General features: G+C 45.5%; 1 protein-coding gene across 1 annotated transcript; it reads right to left on the reverse strand.

Moving 5' to 3' along the window:
• Window positions 1-3549: 3549 nt before the first annotated feature.
• Window positions 3550-14546, reverse strand: LOC105138842 (Ribosomal protein S7p/S5e family protein). The gene is made up of 2 exons (XM_011045050.1): window positions 4247-14546; window positions 3550-4142 (listed from the first exon to the last, which is right to left on the reverse strand). Exon 1 carries the CDS (start codon window positions 11641-11643, stop codon window positions 11197-11199), a length of 447 nt encoding a protein of 148 aa, XP_011043352.1. The 5' UTR covers window positions 11644-14546; the 3' UTR covers window positions 3550-4142; window positions 4247-11196.
• Window positions 14547-16340: the final 1794 nt, after the last annotated feature.

The following is a 16340-nucleotide window of genomic DNA, read 5'->3' on the forward strand; positions in this document are numbered from 1 at the left end:
GAGGTTTTTCCGCCAGCAAGCATTAGATTTTAAGCCGATTTTGTCCATTTTAGCAGATTAAGATAGCAGCAGAAGACATTTTGTTCAGTTTAGGCAGCTTTCAGTCCTGGGAAAGGAAGGTAAGGTGAAATACCGTGGCATGCCTTATATAAGACTGTAAGCGCACCTGTCATTAAGTATGTCAGTTCCTTCCCGGACTGCCAAATCTGATCCTACACAAGGACGGATGAGTCTTCTACCGGCTCTTACTCTATACTGGTATAGAGCAATAAGAATGTCAGCCAATTAGCAAAGATCAAGCGAACTCACTCAACCGTACTACACCAAAGACTTAACATACCCAAAAAAGACCAAGCAAGAAGAATTTCGCCTACCTGGCCTTGGCGTCATGTTCACTGCTACTGACATATGATACTAGCCATCCGTTTGTTTTCTCTTATTCAAGCCTAGCACTTTTTTTGTAAAATACGAAACTATATCTCCAGTAAGACACGAGCGGCGATCCCTATCCTCGGGCGCGTGAGAGAACGAACGAGAGCATTAAGCCAATATGAGCCGGTCCCATCCAGCAGTTTCCGTGACGGAAAAAGTGGCATCGTTGACTCCAGAGAAGTAAGCGAAGGACCATCGGTAAGCAGCTCCGGTATCCGCACGCGGTCTAGTTAGTATTAGCAGTCTCCGTCTCAGTAGCATTTCTTATGACAGCGGCAGAAGCCCCTACTCTCTAAAGCTCTATAAGTGAGCATTTCGGGTGTGAAGGAACGGCATCGCCTTATTTATTTAATAGGGGGGGGGACGATTCTATCCGTTCGAGTCTAGGTCTACCGGGTCCTCTGAATAACTCTAGCGAGAAGAAAAGAGATGGGCCAGCAAAGGACTGAGGTAGGAGACGGGAAGGGTAAAGAGAAGGGGCCGTCTTGGTGCGTAACAGAGCTTTCCTATCGACGATCTTTCTCGGTGCATAAGCGAGGCTTAGCGTTCGAAGTCTCGCATAAGCAAGAAAGCCAGTAGACCGTCGAATAGCCTGTACGAAAGGACTTTTGAAGAGGATTTGACTAGAGTATCCAATCCATATAAAATCTTGTACGCAAGTTGGTACAGCGCTTTCGCAAAAAAGAAATTTCGCTCATCTGGTCTGCCCGGTCACTCTCCTGCCTGTGTATCCCATGCCCGGTGCCGTTGATCTGTCTGATGGGAGAGATCAACCAATTCCTTTATTTCAATGTGTTGTATCCTCTCCAGAGGTGGAGTTCTCTCTATTCAATAGATCATTTCCTGCCCGGAGAGAGCTCTATTTATTTACGTTATTCCGATCTCCCAGTAGCGCAATCATCAAGCTCACCTCACCGCATTCATAGAGGTCCTTCGCTTTAGCTTACCACCTACGTGATCCAAATTCAAAGACTGTAGCTAACCTGTGATTAATGTAGAAAAGGTTTTTCACATTATAATAGCTAAAATAGCTATGCTCATCTACATCAGTAGTTGTGTTGCTTAAAGCTTTAGTTAGACAGTTAGCTCAGAAGCAAAGTAGCAAGGCATATCAATAAACTTTTCCAACTCAATCAGTAATTAGCATAGAGAAGAACCTAATTCAAAAGAAGCTGGGACATTAAACAAGCATTTTTAAGACCTTCTGTAAAGTGACGGTTTAGGCTTGAATAGAGCGACGGAATGGATTGCTGCTCCCGCGCTTACCCCAATGGACCACTTAGAAGAGACCGAATCGGATGACTTGAAAGCGGAAAAAGCAACTTTAGCCGACAGATGGAACACCTTCTAACCTAAAACACTAAGAGGGAATGGAAAGAAAGCTTGCACCGCTAAACTGGAAAGCGAATGGATAAGCATTCCATCCTACAACAATCAAGGCTAGGCAACTCACTAGGCAAAGAAGAAGCAGCTAGTTTACATAAGCCCTTCTCAGGGAAGAGAAAGAGATGAAGCTACAGACCTAAAGAGAAGAAAGATCTCCCTCTGATCTGACAAAGAAAAAAGGCTGTTGGGACTTCAATCGGTACGTCTTTCTCACCTCAATCAGTCTTTAAGTTAAGGAAGGGGAGTACTGAGCAGCTCACGACACGAAAAAGAAATAGCATAACGAAGATCCGAAATGGAAGCTGCAGCCTCTTTCGCAACTCGAGGAGATGCCACGCTTGTTAAAGAGTTTGAGTAGCCGACTGACTTTAGTCTGACTAAAAGGACTTCCTTTACTTTAGGAAAAGCAAGGGGAAGAGGGGCCTACCCCAAAGCAAGGACAAGGGCTCCAAAGAACCTTTCGTATTCAAAGTAAAAGAAGAAGGGAGGGGGTTTACATGGATAGGTCGCAGAGAATGAGAAGATACCTCCCCCTCTCTTATCTTAGAAATGGCGTTCTAGGGGGAATTAGACCAGAGCATACCAGATTGAATGTAACGAAGAAAGTGCAAAGTCACTAGTCCCGCTAATATTTTATATTAGAATCGGGTTATCATGGAAGGTATGAATTCTCTTTAGCCTTCGAGCCTGAAGCTAGACAAAAAAAGAAGAGAAGGGCAGGGGACTGTATTTAATGAAAGTGTAATGCTGTCCAAGGAAAATGACTCGTGTGGTACTTCACAATGGAGGTGTCCTAATCAAAAGATTACCTTCTCTATCCGCGAAAAAGAAATGAGATTCCCTTACCCAGTTGTGCGTTAAGCGATTGCCATTCCAGCAGGTACATTATAAAGAAAGAAGATAGATTCCCCTCCCGAAGATCAGTCGGCTATCCAATTCCGGGTTGGCTATCCAGTTTTCGTCCCTTACCCGGTATGTGTTGAAAAATGAAAATCCTTTGGTACACAGCTGTTAGAAAAAACCTCCCTTGGGACAGAAGAACGGGAAATTAGAATCCGGTTCTGTTCTATCGATAAAGGAATTGGATTCTACTACCTTTGATACGTGGGCGATCAAGTCAGATGCCTGCTTCTTTCTGTCGGCTCTGGGTCTTAGGGAATTCTCTTCCACTCCCGTAGGACAGTAGGCTATCTTCTTACCGAGCGGGAAAGGGTTTTAATAAATTAGATTCCTTGTACAGAGAAAAGAACTATATATGCTCTTGCGGTAGTCTTGATCAATCGACTCTCCTACCTAAATCATATCAATTATAGCGCTTATGCACTCGAAACGAAAGAGGTTATTACCGGGAGAGCCCGCGTACTGCACAGTACTTTAGTTGACAGTGACAGCTATCTGAGTCAGATTAGAAATGAGTATCCCCCGCGGTTCAGTTGTGGGTAGTGGGGAGGTCCCTTCAGTTTTGGGCAGGCTGGTGCCGGTCCCCTTATGGTCTAAGTCCTTTTCTTACTTTAAAAAGAAAAAAATGGGTTGGGGGAAGAGGGATTTTCCAAGTGATTCGATTGATAGGATTTGGTATGATACTTATGAGATCGATGAGATTGATATTCAAAAATTTCTTCTTAGAACGTATTGATTTGACCCCGTAAGCGGGACCACCACCCCATAGCATGTTGCCGCCAGAAGCAGAACCCCGTATTTCTTCTAGCAAATCTCCTAATTGTTCCAGAGCAACTAGAAATAGATTCTTTAACCAGAAAGAATTCAGTTCAGATGTAGGATACCTATCCAGAAGTTTTCGCAACTCAATCATGTATGATGGAATCATCAAAGATTTGACCTTTTCGAACTCTGTCTGTAACTCACTATAGGCTCGGGAAACAAAGAGAAGATGTGTACGAACGAGATATCCTGCAACAAGAAGAAGGAAAAGGATTGAATAAAGGAACTCCCGAACATTTGGCGATCTCAGACGTGTCGATATCAATGGTGGTTCATTATTTCGATGATCTTCGGACAGAAGAAGATTATGTAAACACTTACTCGAAATCTCACTTATCAGATTCCATTGTGTCTTTCTTTACTTCTGGGTAAACCCAACCCGAATGGGAAGAAGAGGGAGGGAAACTGTTCGCAGAAGATCAAGCTACTCAAATCAGAACTGAAATCCTAGACGATAAAGGTAAAAAAGATATATAGGGTTAGGGAAAACCTTAGATTCAATCCAACTTATAATCCAAGAACCAAAAGAATATTCGAGGAGAAGGGTCCGAAGGAGAAGATCGAAAGAAGGAGAGAAGAGTCTTCAAGTAAAGACTCGAATGCTTTAGCAGAGACAAAAACAAAAATATCTCCAGGTTTCAAAATATTTGGTTCAAAAGGACCAGGATAAAATCAAGTATCGGAGAATCACAAAATACTGGATTACCTTCTTACTGTCTTTCCTTGATGACTCGGATCAATGAGACAAGGAGTTACTCAGAGCTGTAGTTAGGGCCGGGACCCCTTCTAAACGACCCAGTAGAGAGAGGAAGATTAGGGAATTTCTTTCCTTAGTAGTTAGCACTTTGCCTCTTTTACTCTGAGCAGAGAAGGAGCTGTGAGGAAGAAAAGGCCATTGACTACCTCAGACCTTGCCCGCATATCCACCTTCAGCATTTGGTACTGAGGAGAGCCAGCCATTAAGTTAAGCACACACCCAAGCTAACATGCTTATCGTTTCACTTGGAATAATTGTTTATAGGTAAGGTAACTATCGAAGTAATGGGCCGGTGGGGAAGGGGCTTAGAACCAGCTCTAGCAAGAGAGCGAAGGGAGGAGGTGGGTCACACAGTATAGATAGCTAGAGAAGCTAGCTTTGAAACATAGGGAAGGAATCTCAACTTACAAATGCTCTATTTGAAGGGTTCTCTATCAGAGCTTTTAACGCGCGTTGAGAAAGCAGTTCAGGTGTAACTTGACGAGCGTGTATAAGCCCATTCAAAGACATGCGGTGATGACAACATCGAAGGTTAAGCGAAGGTGCATGCGGAGTCCTCAGGTAAGGATTGAACCGAGTGATTGGGAAGGTTGTCATACCGTTGAAACAGGGCTAAACTTCAAAGTAAAGTCATACTCATTTTGATACTACAATAGGAGATGGTCCAGACTCATTCGCAATATAGGATGACCATGGAAGTCAAAAATTTTCTATTTAATTATGCGTAGGGTCAAAGGGAGGAGTGTTAACCTGCCCTTCGCCGCCTACAAAGAAAGGCCCATTGGTCGATTGGTTAAGTCTTCGTTCTTCTTTTTTCTAAAGTTCTTAAGACGGTTAGATTTTTTAGGTAATAATAACAGGGTATTTTGAATTGGAAAGGGCAGGTACTGTAATCTATTTTAGAACCCCGTGGGAAACCGACACAAGTAAACCAGCGGGAAAGGAAAAGCTATCAATCGCAATAGGCGCAGGAGATCAAGTCTTAAGTCTAGCATTACTTTAGTTCAAGAGTGAATAAGGAAGTGCAAGGCTAGCTGGCAGCTGTCTGATGAGTTCATCGCTCTCTATGGCCATTTGTCTTTAAGCTTTAGGCCAGTTAGAAAGGTTATGACATGTGGATCCGGACTCACAGGATTATGCCGCCTGGCCCCTACAACACAACTAAGGACGATAGTGGGTGCCCAAGAGGAGGCGAAGTCCTTTGAAAGCGAAAAGTCTTGTGTCCAGAGGTACGGCGAGGAGCAATCAACATCTTAAAGCAAGCAAGCTCCGGGCGAGGCAAGCAATCAAGGTTCCAATTACCTTCCGCGTTCACTTCAGATATTAAGGAAAAAGATGTGGGCCACTCAATAGCGTGCTCAATAAGCGGACCATCCAAGAACCAATGATCCAGCCAGAACGACGTGTTATGCCCATCTCCTATGAGGTATTTGCAATTCAGCATCAAAGAATATTAGAGCCGTTAGTAGCTCCCGGCTTCGAAAGAGCAAGGATGGCCGGAGATACTTTTGTCTAAATCATTTTTGAGTTCATACGCAGTCGAAACATCATAGAATTAGCTAATCCCAAGACCACCTTCATCTATGGGAAGGGTTATGTGATGCCAGGCAACCCAATGATGTTTATGATCCTTATCATGCTAGAATTCTGTTGATATCCTGAAGCACCCCTTTAGGGATTGGAGAACCTGCCAGAACATGGATAGTAATCTAAGATAAAAGATGCTTCACTAGCATTAGCTGGCCACCAGCAGAGAGAGCTTGCCATTCTTACGAATCTTGTTAACAAAAATAAGATCTTCTTCTTCATGAGCCATTCTCATGTGGTGCCATAGAGACGCCAAAAGGCTCTGCTGGTGTGCCCGAATTCGCGGTCTCCTCCTCTAACCAGCGCAGTTCCTCCCTGGCGACCCGGAGCTCCTCCGCGTTCATTCGGAGTTCTCGTTGTAAGCGTCCCTCAGAGAAAGAGAAATCGTTAGGTCCCCGCTCCTACTCCTGAGCTGGAGGGAAGTTTAGATCTTGAAGCGGGAGGGTATATGTTAATAGAACTCGACTAAGAAGTAAGAAGGAAAGGCTTGAAGCCGGAAAGAAAGGGCTTTCAGAGAGGGCTTTCTCGATTTCATGCTGGAAGTTTCTTTCTTTCTCGTTCCGCTCGCTCCTCTACAGGTGTTCGAGCTGCTTGACGCCCTTCTTCTCTAAGTTCCGTTCTTTCAACTCCTTTTGCTTCTGCTTCATCAAATCAAAGAAAAGTGTTCGGGGAAGAAGGTGAGAAATCAGACATGAATGCTGCTTCCAACCAATCTGAGACTCTCTAAGTCTCCTCGATGCGGTTCTTTTCCGGCTTGCTAGATGTCATCTCGGTTTCAGGGGCAGACTCTGATTCCTCTGGCCTTCACGCCATTGAATTGAACCTATTGGGACAGCACAGCGGGTTCATGAAATCAGTTTCATAGACAATTGACCCTACCTCTTGTGAAAATTCACTCTTTTATTTTATTTAGTAGAGTAGACGTGCGCAGAAGCAGCTACTATGCTTCTTCAAAAGGAAGCAGGAATAGAAGACCGTGAAAGCATTTGCTCGGTTCGGGTAAGCTTCTTTCCCCGATCGCTTCGATACGACAGCAAGGTAGGGTTCTTCGCTCGATATGATTCACCCGGTACCTGATATTGGTAGTAGCATCAGAGATCTTCCCTTCAGCCTCTCAACTCAGACCAAGGCAGGCAGGCTATAGACTGTGAGGTGGAGAAGTAAAGAAGTAAGTAGGCAGCGACCTTTGAATCCGATCAAGATCCCATCGTTTGTCGACAATAACATCACTAAGAAGAAAGCGCATAAACTCATTTCTTCGCAAATGGCACCATAGCCAACGCAACGCTCTATACTATATAAAAGAATTCTTTCTTTCTGGCCGGTAGGGGGCCTTCCGCATGAAAGCGAAAGGAAGCGACCGACCAAGAAATAAGAAATGCAAAAAGAGAAAGGGAATGGTTAGTGAATCCGAACATGAGTGGGATCGAGGAGGCGTCTGGCTTCGAGGTTATGCAGCTAGAATTGGCGTTGCTACAAACTTGACTGCTGAACTCTGGGCTTGGGCTGTCCGTACTGGTCTCCGGATTGCCTTGGCTCGAGGCTTCAAAAGATTTGGATTGAATCAGACTCTCAAGTCTTGGTTCACACTTTGTTGAATCCTTACATTTATCATCCTCGGGGAGCCCTGATCAAAGGGGATGAGCTAAAGGGTCTTGAACTGACCTCTTTGGCTGGGGCGGACCTGGAAAGTATGAAGTAGGTCTGAAAGAGAGAGGTGAACCGGGATCAGCTTCCACGACACCGTCAGAGGGTTCACCCATCAATCTCACACAGTCTTCGAAAGGATAAGTCGACCACTGCTCGCTAGACACTTATGAAGCCCTTGCTGAATGCAATCAACGAATAAGGGTTGACGAAGTGGGAATTCAAGGGAGAAACGATTGAAGAGAGATTGGGTTTTTGTTCATGAAATATGGACTCCCGTAAATTTGATATAAAAAGGCAGAAAAAGTGCTTCAAATGATTGCTTGGGAATTCCCAAGCATGGGTCTTTGCTCGATCCTGCAGTTTCAGCTTCGACACCAGCGGCTACTTAATTAAGCCTTTGCTCCTCCCCCTTTGGCTTTCGCTCCTGTTCAAGGGAAGGCTTTGATTCGGGACTCTAATGGCATGGCAGTTAGGTTAGTGGCTTCTCTCGTTTCAGCTGCTAATGCCCTATCTTTCTTCCCCAACGACCCCGGTTCACGTCTTTCAATGCCTTAAGTTCTTACCCGAGTGACTGAATTCCATAGTTAATTCCTAAACCGGAAAGATCGTCCCAAACTAAAAGAGAGTCTACCATCCCAGCCTTCCACCAAAGCCACAACACTTCCTGTATCACCATCTCCGCTCACAGAGGGATAAGCGGACTAGCCGGCTGAAAGGCAAAGAGAAGAACTGCCTACTCAATTACAACTAACTAACCACCTGAGCGAATTGCCGATCTCTTTCCCAAGGGATGATCTTCCTTTCATTCAGAAAAGCCTCCATCTTGCATTTTCATGCGCTCAATAGGAAATGGAATTGGGAACATTCAAATTCAAGGAGGTTGATCCACTCGTTCGCTTGAGGGGTTCAGTTGTTAGTGGACTAGCGCTTCTCCTTGTCCCCTTTCTGCATTCGCGCATGACCTAAACTTCTGGTATGCCTATCGCCCTGAAGGATAAAAACCTTACCTCGTGACTTCAGGCACTTTGCGTCATTCATCCGGTGCTAACGGGTGCGTCAACAGCCCCCTCTCCATGCTTTCCGCTTTCCCAGTCTTACTGAAACGAAAAAAGGTAGCCTCTTTTCTTTACTAAGCCCCTACATTCAAAACCCTCTTCTTGCCCGAATGTTTACCTGCTTATCCGCTTCACCTGCCTATGAGTCGCCGGCTTTCCTGTTCCCCTAAGATTAGCAGTTAAAACTGAATGGAGTATACCAAGAAATGAAGTAGAAAGAGAGAAGACCGCCGCTTTCCTTCACTGCTATACTTACCTAGCTCAGTACAATAAAAAAGAAAGGATTTCTCTTGGAGGCCTTACGAAGGCTACGCCCCTGACGACTGCAGTTACCTTTCAAAGAGCGTCTTCTTTCAAACCTAGCTAGGGGATTGGATTCAGCTCTATCAATTCCGATTGAAAAAAGAGATACAATCTATTCATCTGATTCACTGTCACAACCCAATAGCAGATCTGTGGGCATTGGGACTGCTTTGCTCCTTCTCTGTGCACATTCGATACATCCACCGTCACTTCTTCTTAGACCGTTCGTGCCCCATAGCCAATGGCTCACTTCCTTTAAGATGCCGATGGGAACGAAAGAAAGAGGGGCTAGAATGTCGAGGTGAGCCGGCAAGACCGGGGAAAGAACCTAATGAGACCCTGTATGAAGCTCGGGTGCTTCATGTAGAGAGAGACCGAAGCCAGTCTAGTTCACTTCATGATGCCAGGCAATGAATCAGTCAAGTAGCGGCTCCTGGCCGGTCTTTGGTTTGCAGACGTTTGGGAATAGACCGTCTTCTTGCTCTTTTCTAATATTCCAATATTCATCTAGCTTTTTATGCCTTTATAGGATAATATAGGATAATTACGCTTTCACCTGGGTCAGGTGGTCAGTGAGTTGGTCTTCCCTATGAGTTAGGAGGAGCCGGGTTAGAAGAATTGTTAGGGAAGGTCCTTTTAGATGGTCAGAGTCTAGGGATAGACTCATTGACTAGTCAGACTGTCTGAGTACTCGTACCATTCATGGATTAGTTGACCAATCGAATCAATTGAAGGAATGCATCTGCACTCTCCTATAGCCTATAGGGAAGGGAGGGAGACTTCTTCCTTCCAGGTCAGAGAAAGAAGAGAGATTCTTGAAGACGTCGATTGGAAGAGTTTGAGTAGGATCGTCTTCCGGCGACTTGCAGGATCCATTTCCGCCTTCTTGTGCTCCTGTATTCTCATCCAATCGTTGAAGCCATTCTTATTTAGCCCGCAGCTGAAAGGAACGTCGATCAACCCGCCGAGAGAACCAATCTCTGGTAAGCAGTCACCAGCAAGGTCAGGCAACAGAGGTTCCCAAAGAGAGGCCGCCTGGGAGGTTTAGCTTAAAGAAGGAGAAAGATCTGAGTTAACCCAAAGGAGAGGGAGAGGTCAATTTAGTAGACCAACGGAAGAGGGGTCAGTCAAAGTGAAAGGTAAAGGTCAGGATCCGTTGTTCGACGATGCCTATATCCCCTATGATGATGGCTTGGCCAATTGACCCGTCGCCTTTGCTTGCCTTATTAAGGTGGAAGCAGCAGTGCGCGTAAGCGAATAAGTAAGAAAGTCACAAACAAAAGCAGGGATAGATCGCTCAAGGGACGAGATAGCCGACTCGCAAGCTCATACAGGAGCTTGCTCATAGTTAGATCGGCTAATAGCCCTTAGATCCTTTGGACAGCTCATAGACCATTGGGCACGCATTCTCCTAAGCTTCTGCTTAAGAGGCATCCGGGTGGAGAGGGATTCGGTGTTGCACAATCTCTGGATCAATTCCCGGCATGTCCTCATAAGACCAAGCAAAGGGATAATGAACCTGTCACGGAGTTCATTGCAAGGTGGCGAGCCCCTGTCCCCAGAAGTTTACTCAGCAAGAGCTCCTCAAGATGTGCATGAACAACTTCAGGCACGACTTGTCGTCGATACTCCTGCCCAAAACCTTTAAGGGATTCGACGACTTGTGCACTAAAGCTCACGATGTAGAAGCACATCTTAGCAAACGGCGGCGTCCTACGAAGTACTTGAAGTTCGTTCCGTTACCTTATTAAGATTAAGAAAGTAGACGAATCTCTCTCTTTCTCTATTAGAATCTAAAAGTAGACTTCTTTTTCACAGCCTATATGCGTATGCGGAAAACGAGAGTCCTTACTTTTCTTTCTCTTGCCGGGGCTATCGATTCCGTTCTCTTCTCTCTCTTTACCTCTTCTTTTTGACCTAACTTCCAAATCTTTTATGCTCGGCCATACCAACATGGGAAACCTAGCTTCCCTCCCTTTGAAGTGCATTTATCAGATCAGCTCCCCGAGTCAGACGAAAGAAAGAGGGTGAAAGGCCCACTACTTCTTCATTCATGGCCTATTTTTTTGATTGATCTCCTTCATTCGACCTGAGGCAAAAGAGAAGTCATACAAAGAAAGGTTCTTTCATGCAATGCATAACGGGCGGGCCTCCTATGGTATGGATTCCTCCAACTCAATGAATGAAGGGAGGAGTATGAGGAACGTAGTCTATATGAAGATTCAAACAAAAAGAAAAAGGGTCAAACCATATCTTACTGAAAAATCTGACTGAATGAGGAAAAGCTCTTTATGCGGTCTCACTTTACCACCATCTGAAATGCGCGAAACTTCGATTGGTGGAAGCCAGTCCATGAAGATTCTCCCTTTTCTTACGTGCAATTCCCCTCTTTCGGTAAGCATCTAGTATCTCAGCAAATGAACATTTCTCTAAGCTTATCCTGTAGCTTATACGTCGTTTGAAAGCTGCTTCAAGGATCCAACGAATAGCTAAGGTTTGTTGACGATCCCTGGCTACAATCCCAGGGACATCATAAATAGTACCTGCTACTCCTACTTTTTCTACTTCGCATATGGGCTTTATATTCTCTATAGCGTCAACCATAAGTTTTATTACATCGCGTTCAGTTCGAGCTGGGCGATGAAAAGTTTGATAAACAATAGCACGAACTCTCGTTCTTTTACCTTCTTTCATGCGAAAGTTGACCAACTTCTTGATCAATTGTTTTTGCTCACCATCCAAGCTCCCCATATAGCTGAGAATTTCCGAGCAATTGGAAGCCGCTTTCGATGACGAGGCCGAAAAATGGATATTACGCAATCGTTACTGCCCATCTTTATCAGCCAACTCCCCTGTTTCCATCTTTCCTTTCAGAGTTTACCACTCCTCATAGCTTCTTGAACTCAGGGGGAAGGGACCTTAACGACAACAAAAGAAGTGCGTGCATTTCCCGATCAAAGAAGCCCTTTTTCTCACCTTCATTCAACAAAGAAACTTCACGCATGAACTCTCCTCGGGATTGGACTCTTTCTGACAGCCCTTTTGCCAGCGTAGCGCATTGATTGGCACATTGAAGTGGGGAATGAAATAGGAAGTTTGAACAGCATCTTTGAAGCTACATCTCCTCATGTCTTCAACAGTCTCACGTTCGGGTTAATGGACGGGAAATGAAAGGAGTGTCCAGCCGCTCGACCATAGAGCACTATGAAAGCCTTGTTTCCAGCAAACCAAGAAGCAATCGACGATTCCACGCCAACATACAGGGCTCATAATGCCTATCCTTTGACGTCTGGTTTCAGGAAAAGCGCAAATGAGAGTGGAGTATACAGAACCTGGGAATCCATCTTCGTTGATGGCTCTACCAGAGCACGAAGAGGGACCATTCTTCATGGCCCGCGGTCTTAGCCTACGTGACTAAGGGGGATCGTGACCCTCGCGTTTCGGGAATCCAAAGATGAGATCCTCGAGTTGGCGGCTGCCTGCCGAAAGAAGAGGAGGTCGCCAGGGGAGGGTTTGAGGGTAGTCAGACTTCAAGAGCTGGGTCGTCACGGGCTTGGACTGATTTTGGGATACCATCATCTGAGTCCCTTCCACCCTGTGATTTGCCTTTACAGACTGAAGATTGCTTTGTCCATGATGGACTCACGCAGATGCTCCAGAAAGCCCCGCTTGTGCTGTCTCGTCAGTGGTTTAATCAGCAGGGCGTAGCGGTGGTGCAAACCGAGAGCCAGTCTTGACTGGTCTTGGGTCACTAGCAGTACCCTTTCCTTTGGCCTACTTGGGCTGTGGGGTTGGTTGGAGATTTATAAGCTGGCTGCTCATTTCTTCGGGTGTGCCTGTTAGGGTTGGGGACAAGGCAATGCCAATTGAACACGCCAGTTCAATAACAAGAGGAGCAGATCAATAGCCAAAGCGGACCAGAGATCATAGACCAGAGGAAAGAGGGTTTTCGGTAATCAGTGACGAATGCGGCGGTTCCTACTATATATTTTGGTTCCGGTTCAGGTTTCAGGTGCCCGTTGCTGGGCATCATACCTACTATACTAAGAAGCATAGACCAGTGACAAAAGACAACCATGAGAGGCCGGGACCAAAAAAGTGAGGTGACTAGGGAACATGTTTGGCTTTCATTTAAGAAGAAACCGATTACTCAACAGAGGAGTAGAAGAAGGTAGAGGTACAGCGGGCAGGCTTTCCGACTAATGATAAGAACGGATCAGAGACCAGTTTTAAGATACGAGGCTCTGGAAGAGGGAAGAGAACAACCAACCACCTTCCTCCGTAATTGTTGCAGGCACTGGGCTCCAATCCACGCCCTTTGGAAGATTGGATGTGTTTGGAGTGCCCTTCGCTTCTTTTCTTCTTTTGCCATGAGAAAAGCCGACCGGCTAGCCTATCGTTTATAAGGACCTTACGACGGACGAATCGTCGATTGGTTGTGGGGCGCTAATCCCACGCCACGGCGGCTAAGACCAAGTCCAAAATCGGGAGCGGGCAGAGATGCAAGGCCTTCGATGCAGAGATCGATCCCATACCTTTCTTTAAAGAACCCAGAGGCTGTGGTGTCTCCAACGGGGCAGGTCCCTTGCTTGGTGGCTCTGGATCAGGTAGGTGCGTGCTGGCGGCATGGTTGGGCAAAACAATGTGACGTTTTCCGTAGGACTCCCGCGAGAATGAAATGGAGTCCAAGGAATTCTTCGAAGTGCATGCAGTAGTGTCAAAACTAGCTAGTACTAGTAGTGCCGGCCGTTAAAAGAAAGAGAAAGAGGGTTCGCTCTTGGCCGTGAAGGAACTCTGATCCCGATGAGAGAATGTGAATCTATGCTGAGACAAATCCCTAATCCATTCAATTAGATGTCGGTGCTATCAGCGAAAGCCCAGTGCTTAATGAAGGGGGCTGTGATCCATCCCCATATCTGTCAATTTTGACCGTTCCCCCTTCTCTTTCCGCTTCTGAACCTCTTGGGAAAAGAAGCTTCACTCCGATCCTCTTTCTTTCACTGGGTTAAGCGGCCTCACTACTCAGCGAGGAGATTTAAGTTTCTGCTTCCTCTCCGCTTTGGGCTCAGTCACTAGCTTGCAGTAAAGGAAGAAGACCAGCATAGACCACTACACTCTAAATATCCTCTCTCGATACGCTCTTGCGCTTCGCAGCACTTTTCTCAGGCTACGAAACTACCGTCAGAGAGGTCTATTCCAGAACTTTCAAGAGTTCCACCCTCACGAAGTCAACCCTGGATGTCAGTAAAGGCCGTGATCGTGATCCTAGGTCGTTAAGCTTTTCGCATTGATAGGCTTACGAGATCGCGACGGTCAAGGAGTTTATGTTGGACGGTCTGATGGTGTACCCATCAAAGGGAATAAAACAAGGATTTAGGGGCCCGTTTTTGAACTAGAAAGCATACCCCATTTGCCCACCAGCAGGGGCTCTTTTATCGCAAACCTCTATCAATTACATACAGGGGAAAGCACGCCATGGAAGCAGCCGCTTGCAGGCAGCTAGAGCGAGCAGGGAGCGGGCTGAAACTTACGATTCGACGACCAAGTCAGAGACTACTGGACGTCTCGCAGAACGACTCTCAACGAGGACGTCACGACTTTTCGAAAAAAAAAACATTTTTTTTTTTGGCTTAATCCGCCTTTACTAAAGATCAAGGAGCTTATTAGCCTCCGGCTAATAAGGGAAAGGTTTTTTTTTTCAAATCCAAGTTTGACTCTGATTAGATCCTTAGCGCAAGCGCTAAGTAAGCTAGCACCTTATGTAATTTAATGTAAAATAAAAAAAAACCGAGGCGTCAAGTAGAAACGAACAAGGTCTTACGGCACGATCACTATTTCTTTTCTCTCTCCTCTATGGAAAGAGGGGACGATACGTGGTATACCTAATCGTTTGGTGTCAACTAGACGTACGTAAGTCGGCATAGCTCTATGTATATGTTCTTTGGAGCTAGAACCCATAAATAGAATGAAATGAAATAATGGTGAGCCAAGGGCGACGAACATAACATGGCTCAAGGGTGTCTATACAAAGCCCTTATCTTCTTAGGCAATGCACTCTTTGAATGGTACTTGATTCATAAAGAAAGAATCAATCTTTTGGTTAGATACGGACTTTATAAAAGGAAATGTCACGCTCGAGATATGGGGCGTTCTAATCGAAGTACCTCTCGGCCCTCTTACGGTAAAGCCAATGCACCAGCCAGCCAGTGTGGTGGCGAACACGCTGTGCTGTAAGCTAAGCTGTTCACCTTGTAGACAGAGGAGATATAGAAAGTGTGCCGCGCGCGATTCATAAGATTCTATAGTAGCACATTATTATATTTAACTTAGCCTGCTTCTCTCATCATTTGAACCAACCCGGATCTGCCCTCGCAAGTCTCTATGCATTTTGGGAGCAGAGCATGCAAAATCGAGCAATGGATCTTAGAAGAATTCAACTTTGAACACCTTCTATTTTTTCGCTGGCATTTGAGTTGTCTCCCCTCCTCTTTCAATCGACACACTCGACTAGATAGTTCCGGTGGCCCGGCTTCTGCCTCTATCAGGCTTCGCACCTCCCCTACCACGCTTTCCCAAGAACCCATTTTTCAGGATTCGGCAGGCCCGTCAAAAAATGGGGATACTTCCCCCAAAAACCAAGGGATTTTTTCCACCTCCACAGCCACAGCATGGAGGAACTGCTCTCACACTACAACCAATCCAAATTTTCTCCAGATCGATATATGATGATGCTAAACCGAGACCAAGATAGAGAGAGAGGGCTGCCCCTTTGTTGGCTCTTCGAGACAAAAGCACTTATAGGAATGATGCTAGTTCCCATGTTCCTTCTAGTCTCGTTTGGTTTCGAGAGCCTCCCCCTCCCCGTCCTTACTCGTCTTTTGAAAGCCGTCATCCTGGATTTTTTTCGTATGCCGCTTTCTACAAAAATTTATTTTTTCATTTCCCTCTCAGAATGAAAAGCCCGGGTGGAAGCACAAAGAGAGAGAGGAAAAGTAAAAAGGGGGGAATAAGTATAGTGCTAGTTCTTACTGAAACTTCTTTATCTAACTTTTCTTTTTGAGTGGTTTCTTTGTTCTCTTATTTGGATTGAAAGAAAGACAAAACTTCCTACCTTCGGTTCGGTCCCCTCTTCTTTCTTTTTTATTTCTTCGACGACGAATTTCGGTTATGACCAACGCCCCACTAGCTGAATAGGCGTAGCTACCTGAAAAAAGGCAAGGTCGACTAGTCGACGAATTGCCTTTTGCTAGAGAGATTTTTTATTAATAAAGAATTTAAAAATAGAAAGAATCTAAATAAAATAAAGGGCCGAAGGGAAGGGGGCCCACTACTTCTTCATTCAGGGGGGAGACTAGCCTCATTACTTCCCACTGGGCGAGAGGTGGACCTAAGCCACCTACCCACTCATCAATCACGGTCTTCAGCTGACTTGCACTGATAGACCCCTA

Source organism: Populus euphratica, unplaced genomic scaffold, assembly GCF_000495115.2.
Source record: "Populus euphratica unplaced genomic scaffold, PopEup_1.0 scaffold83.1, whole genome shotgun sequence".
NCBI lineage: Eukaryota > Viridiplantae > Streptophyta > Magnoliopsida > Malpighiales > Salicaceae > Populus > Populus euphratica.

Coding starts and splice junctions, on each gene's coding strand:
- LOC105138842 (XM_011045050.1), bottom strand. CDS start 11,643: ATGGGGAGCTTGGATGGTGAGCAAAAACAATTGATCAAGAAGTTGGTC.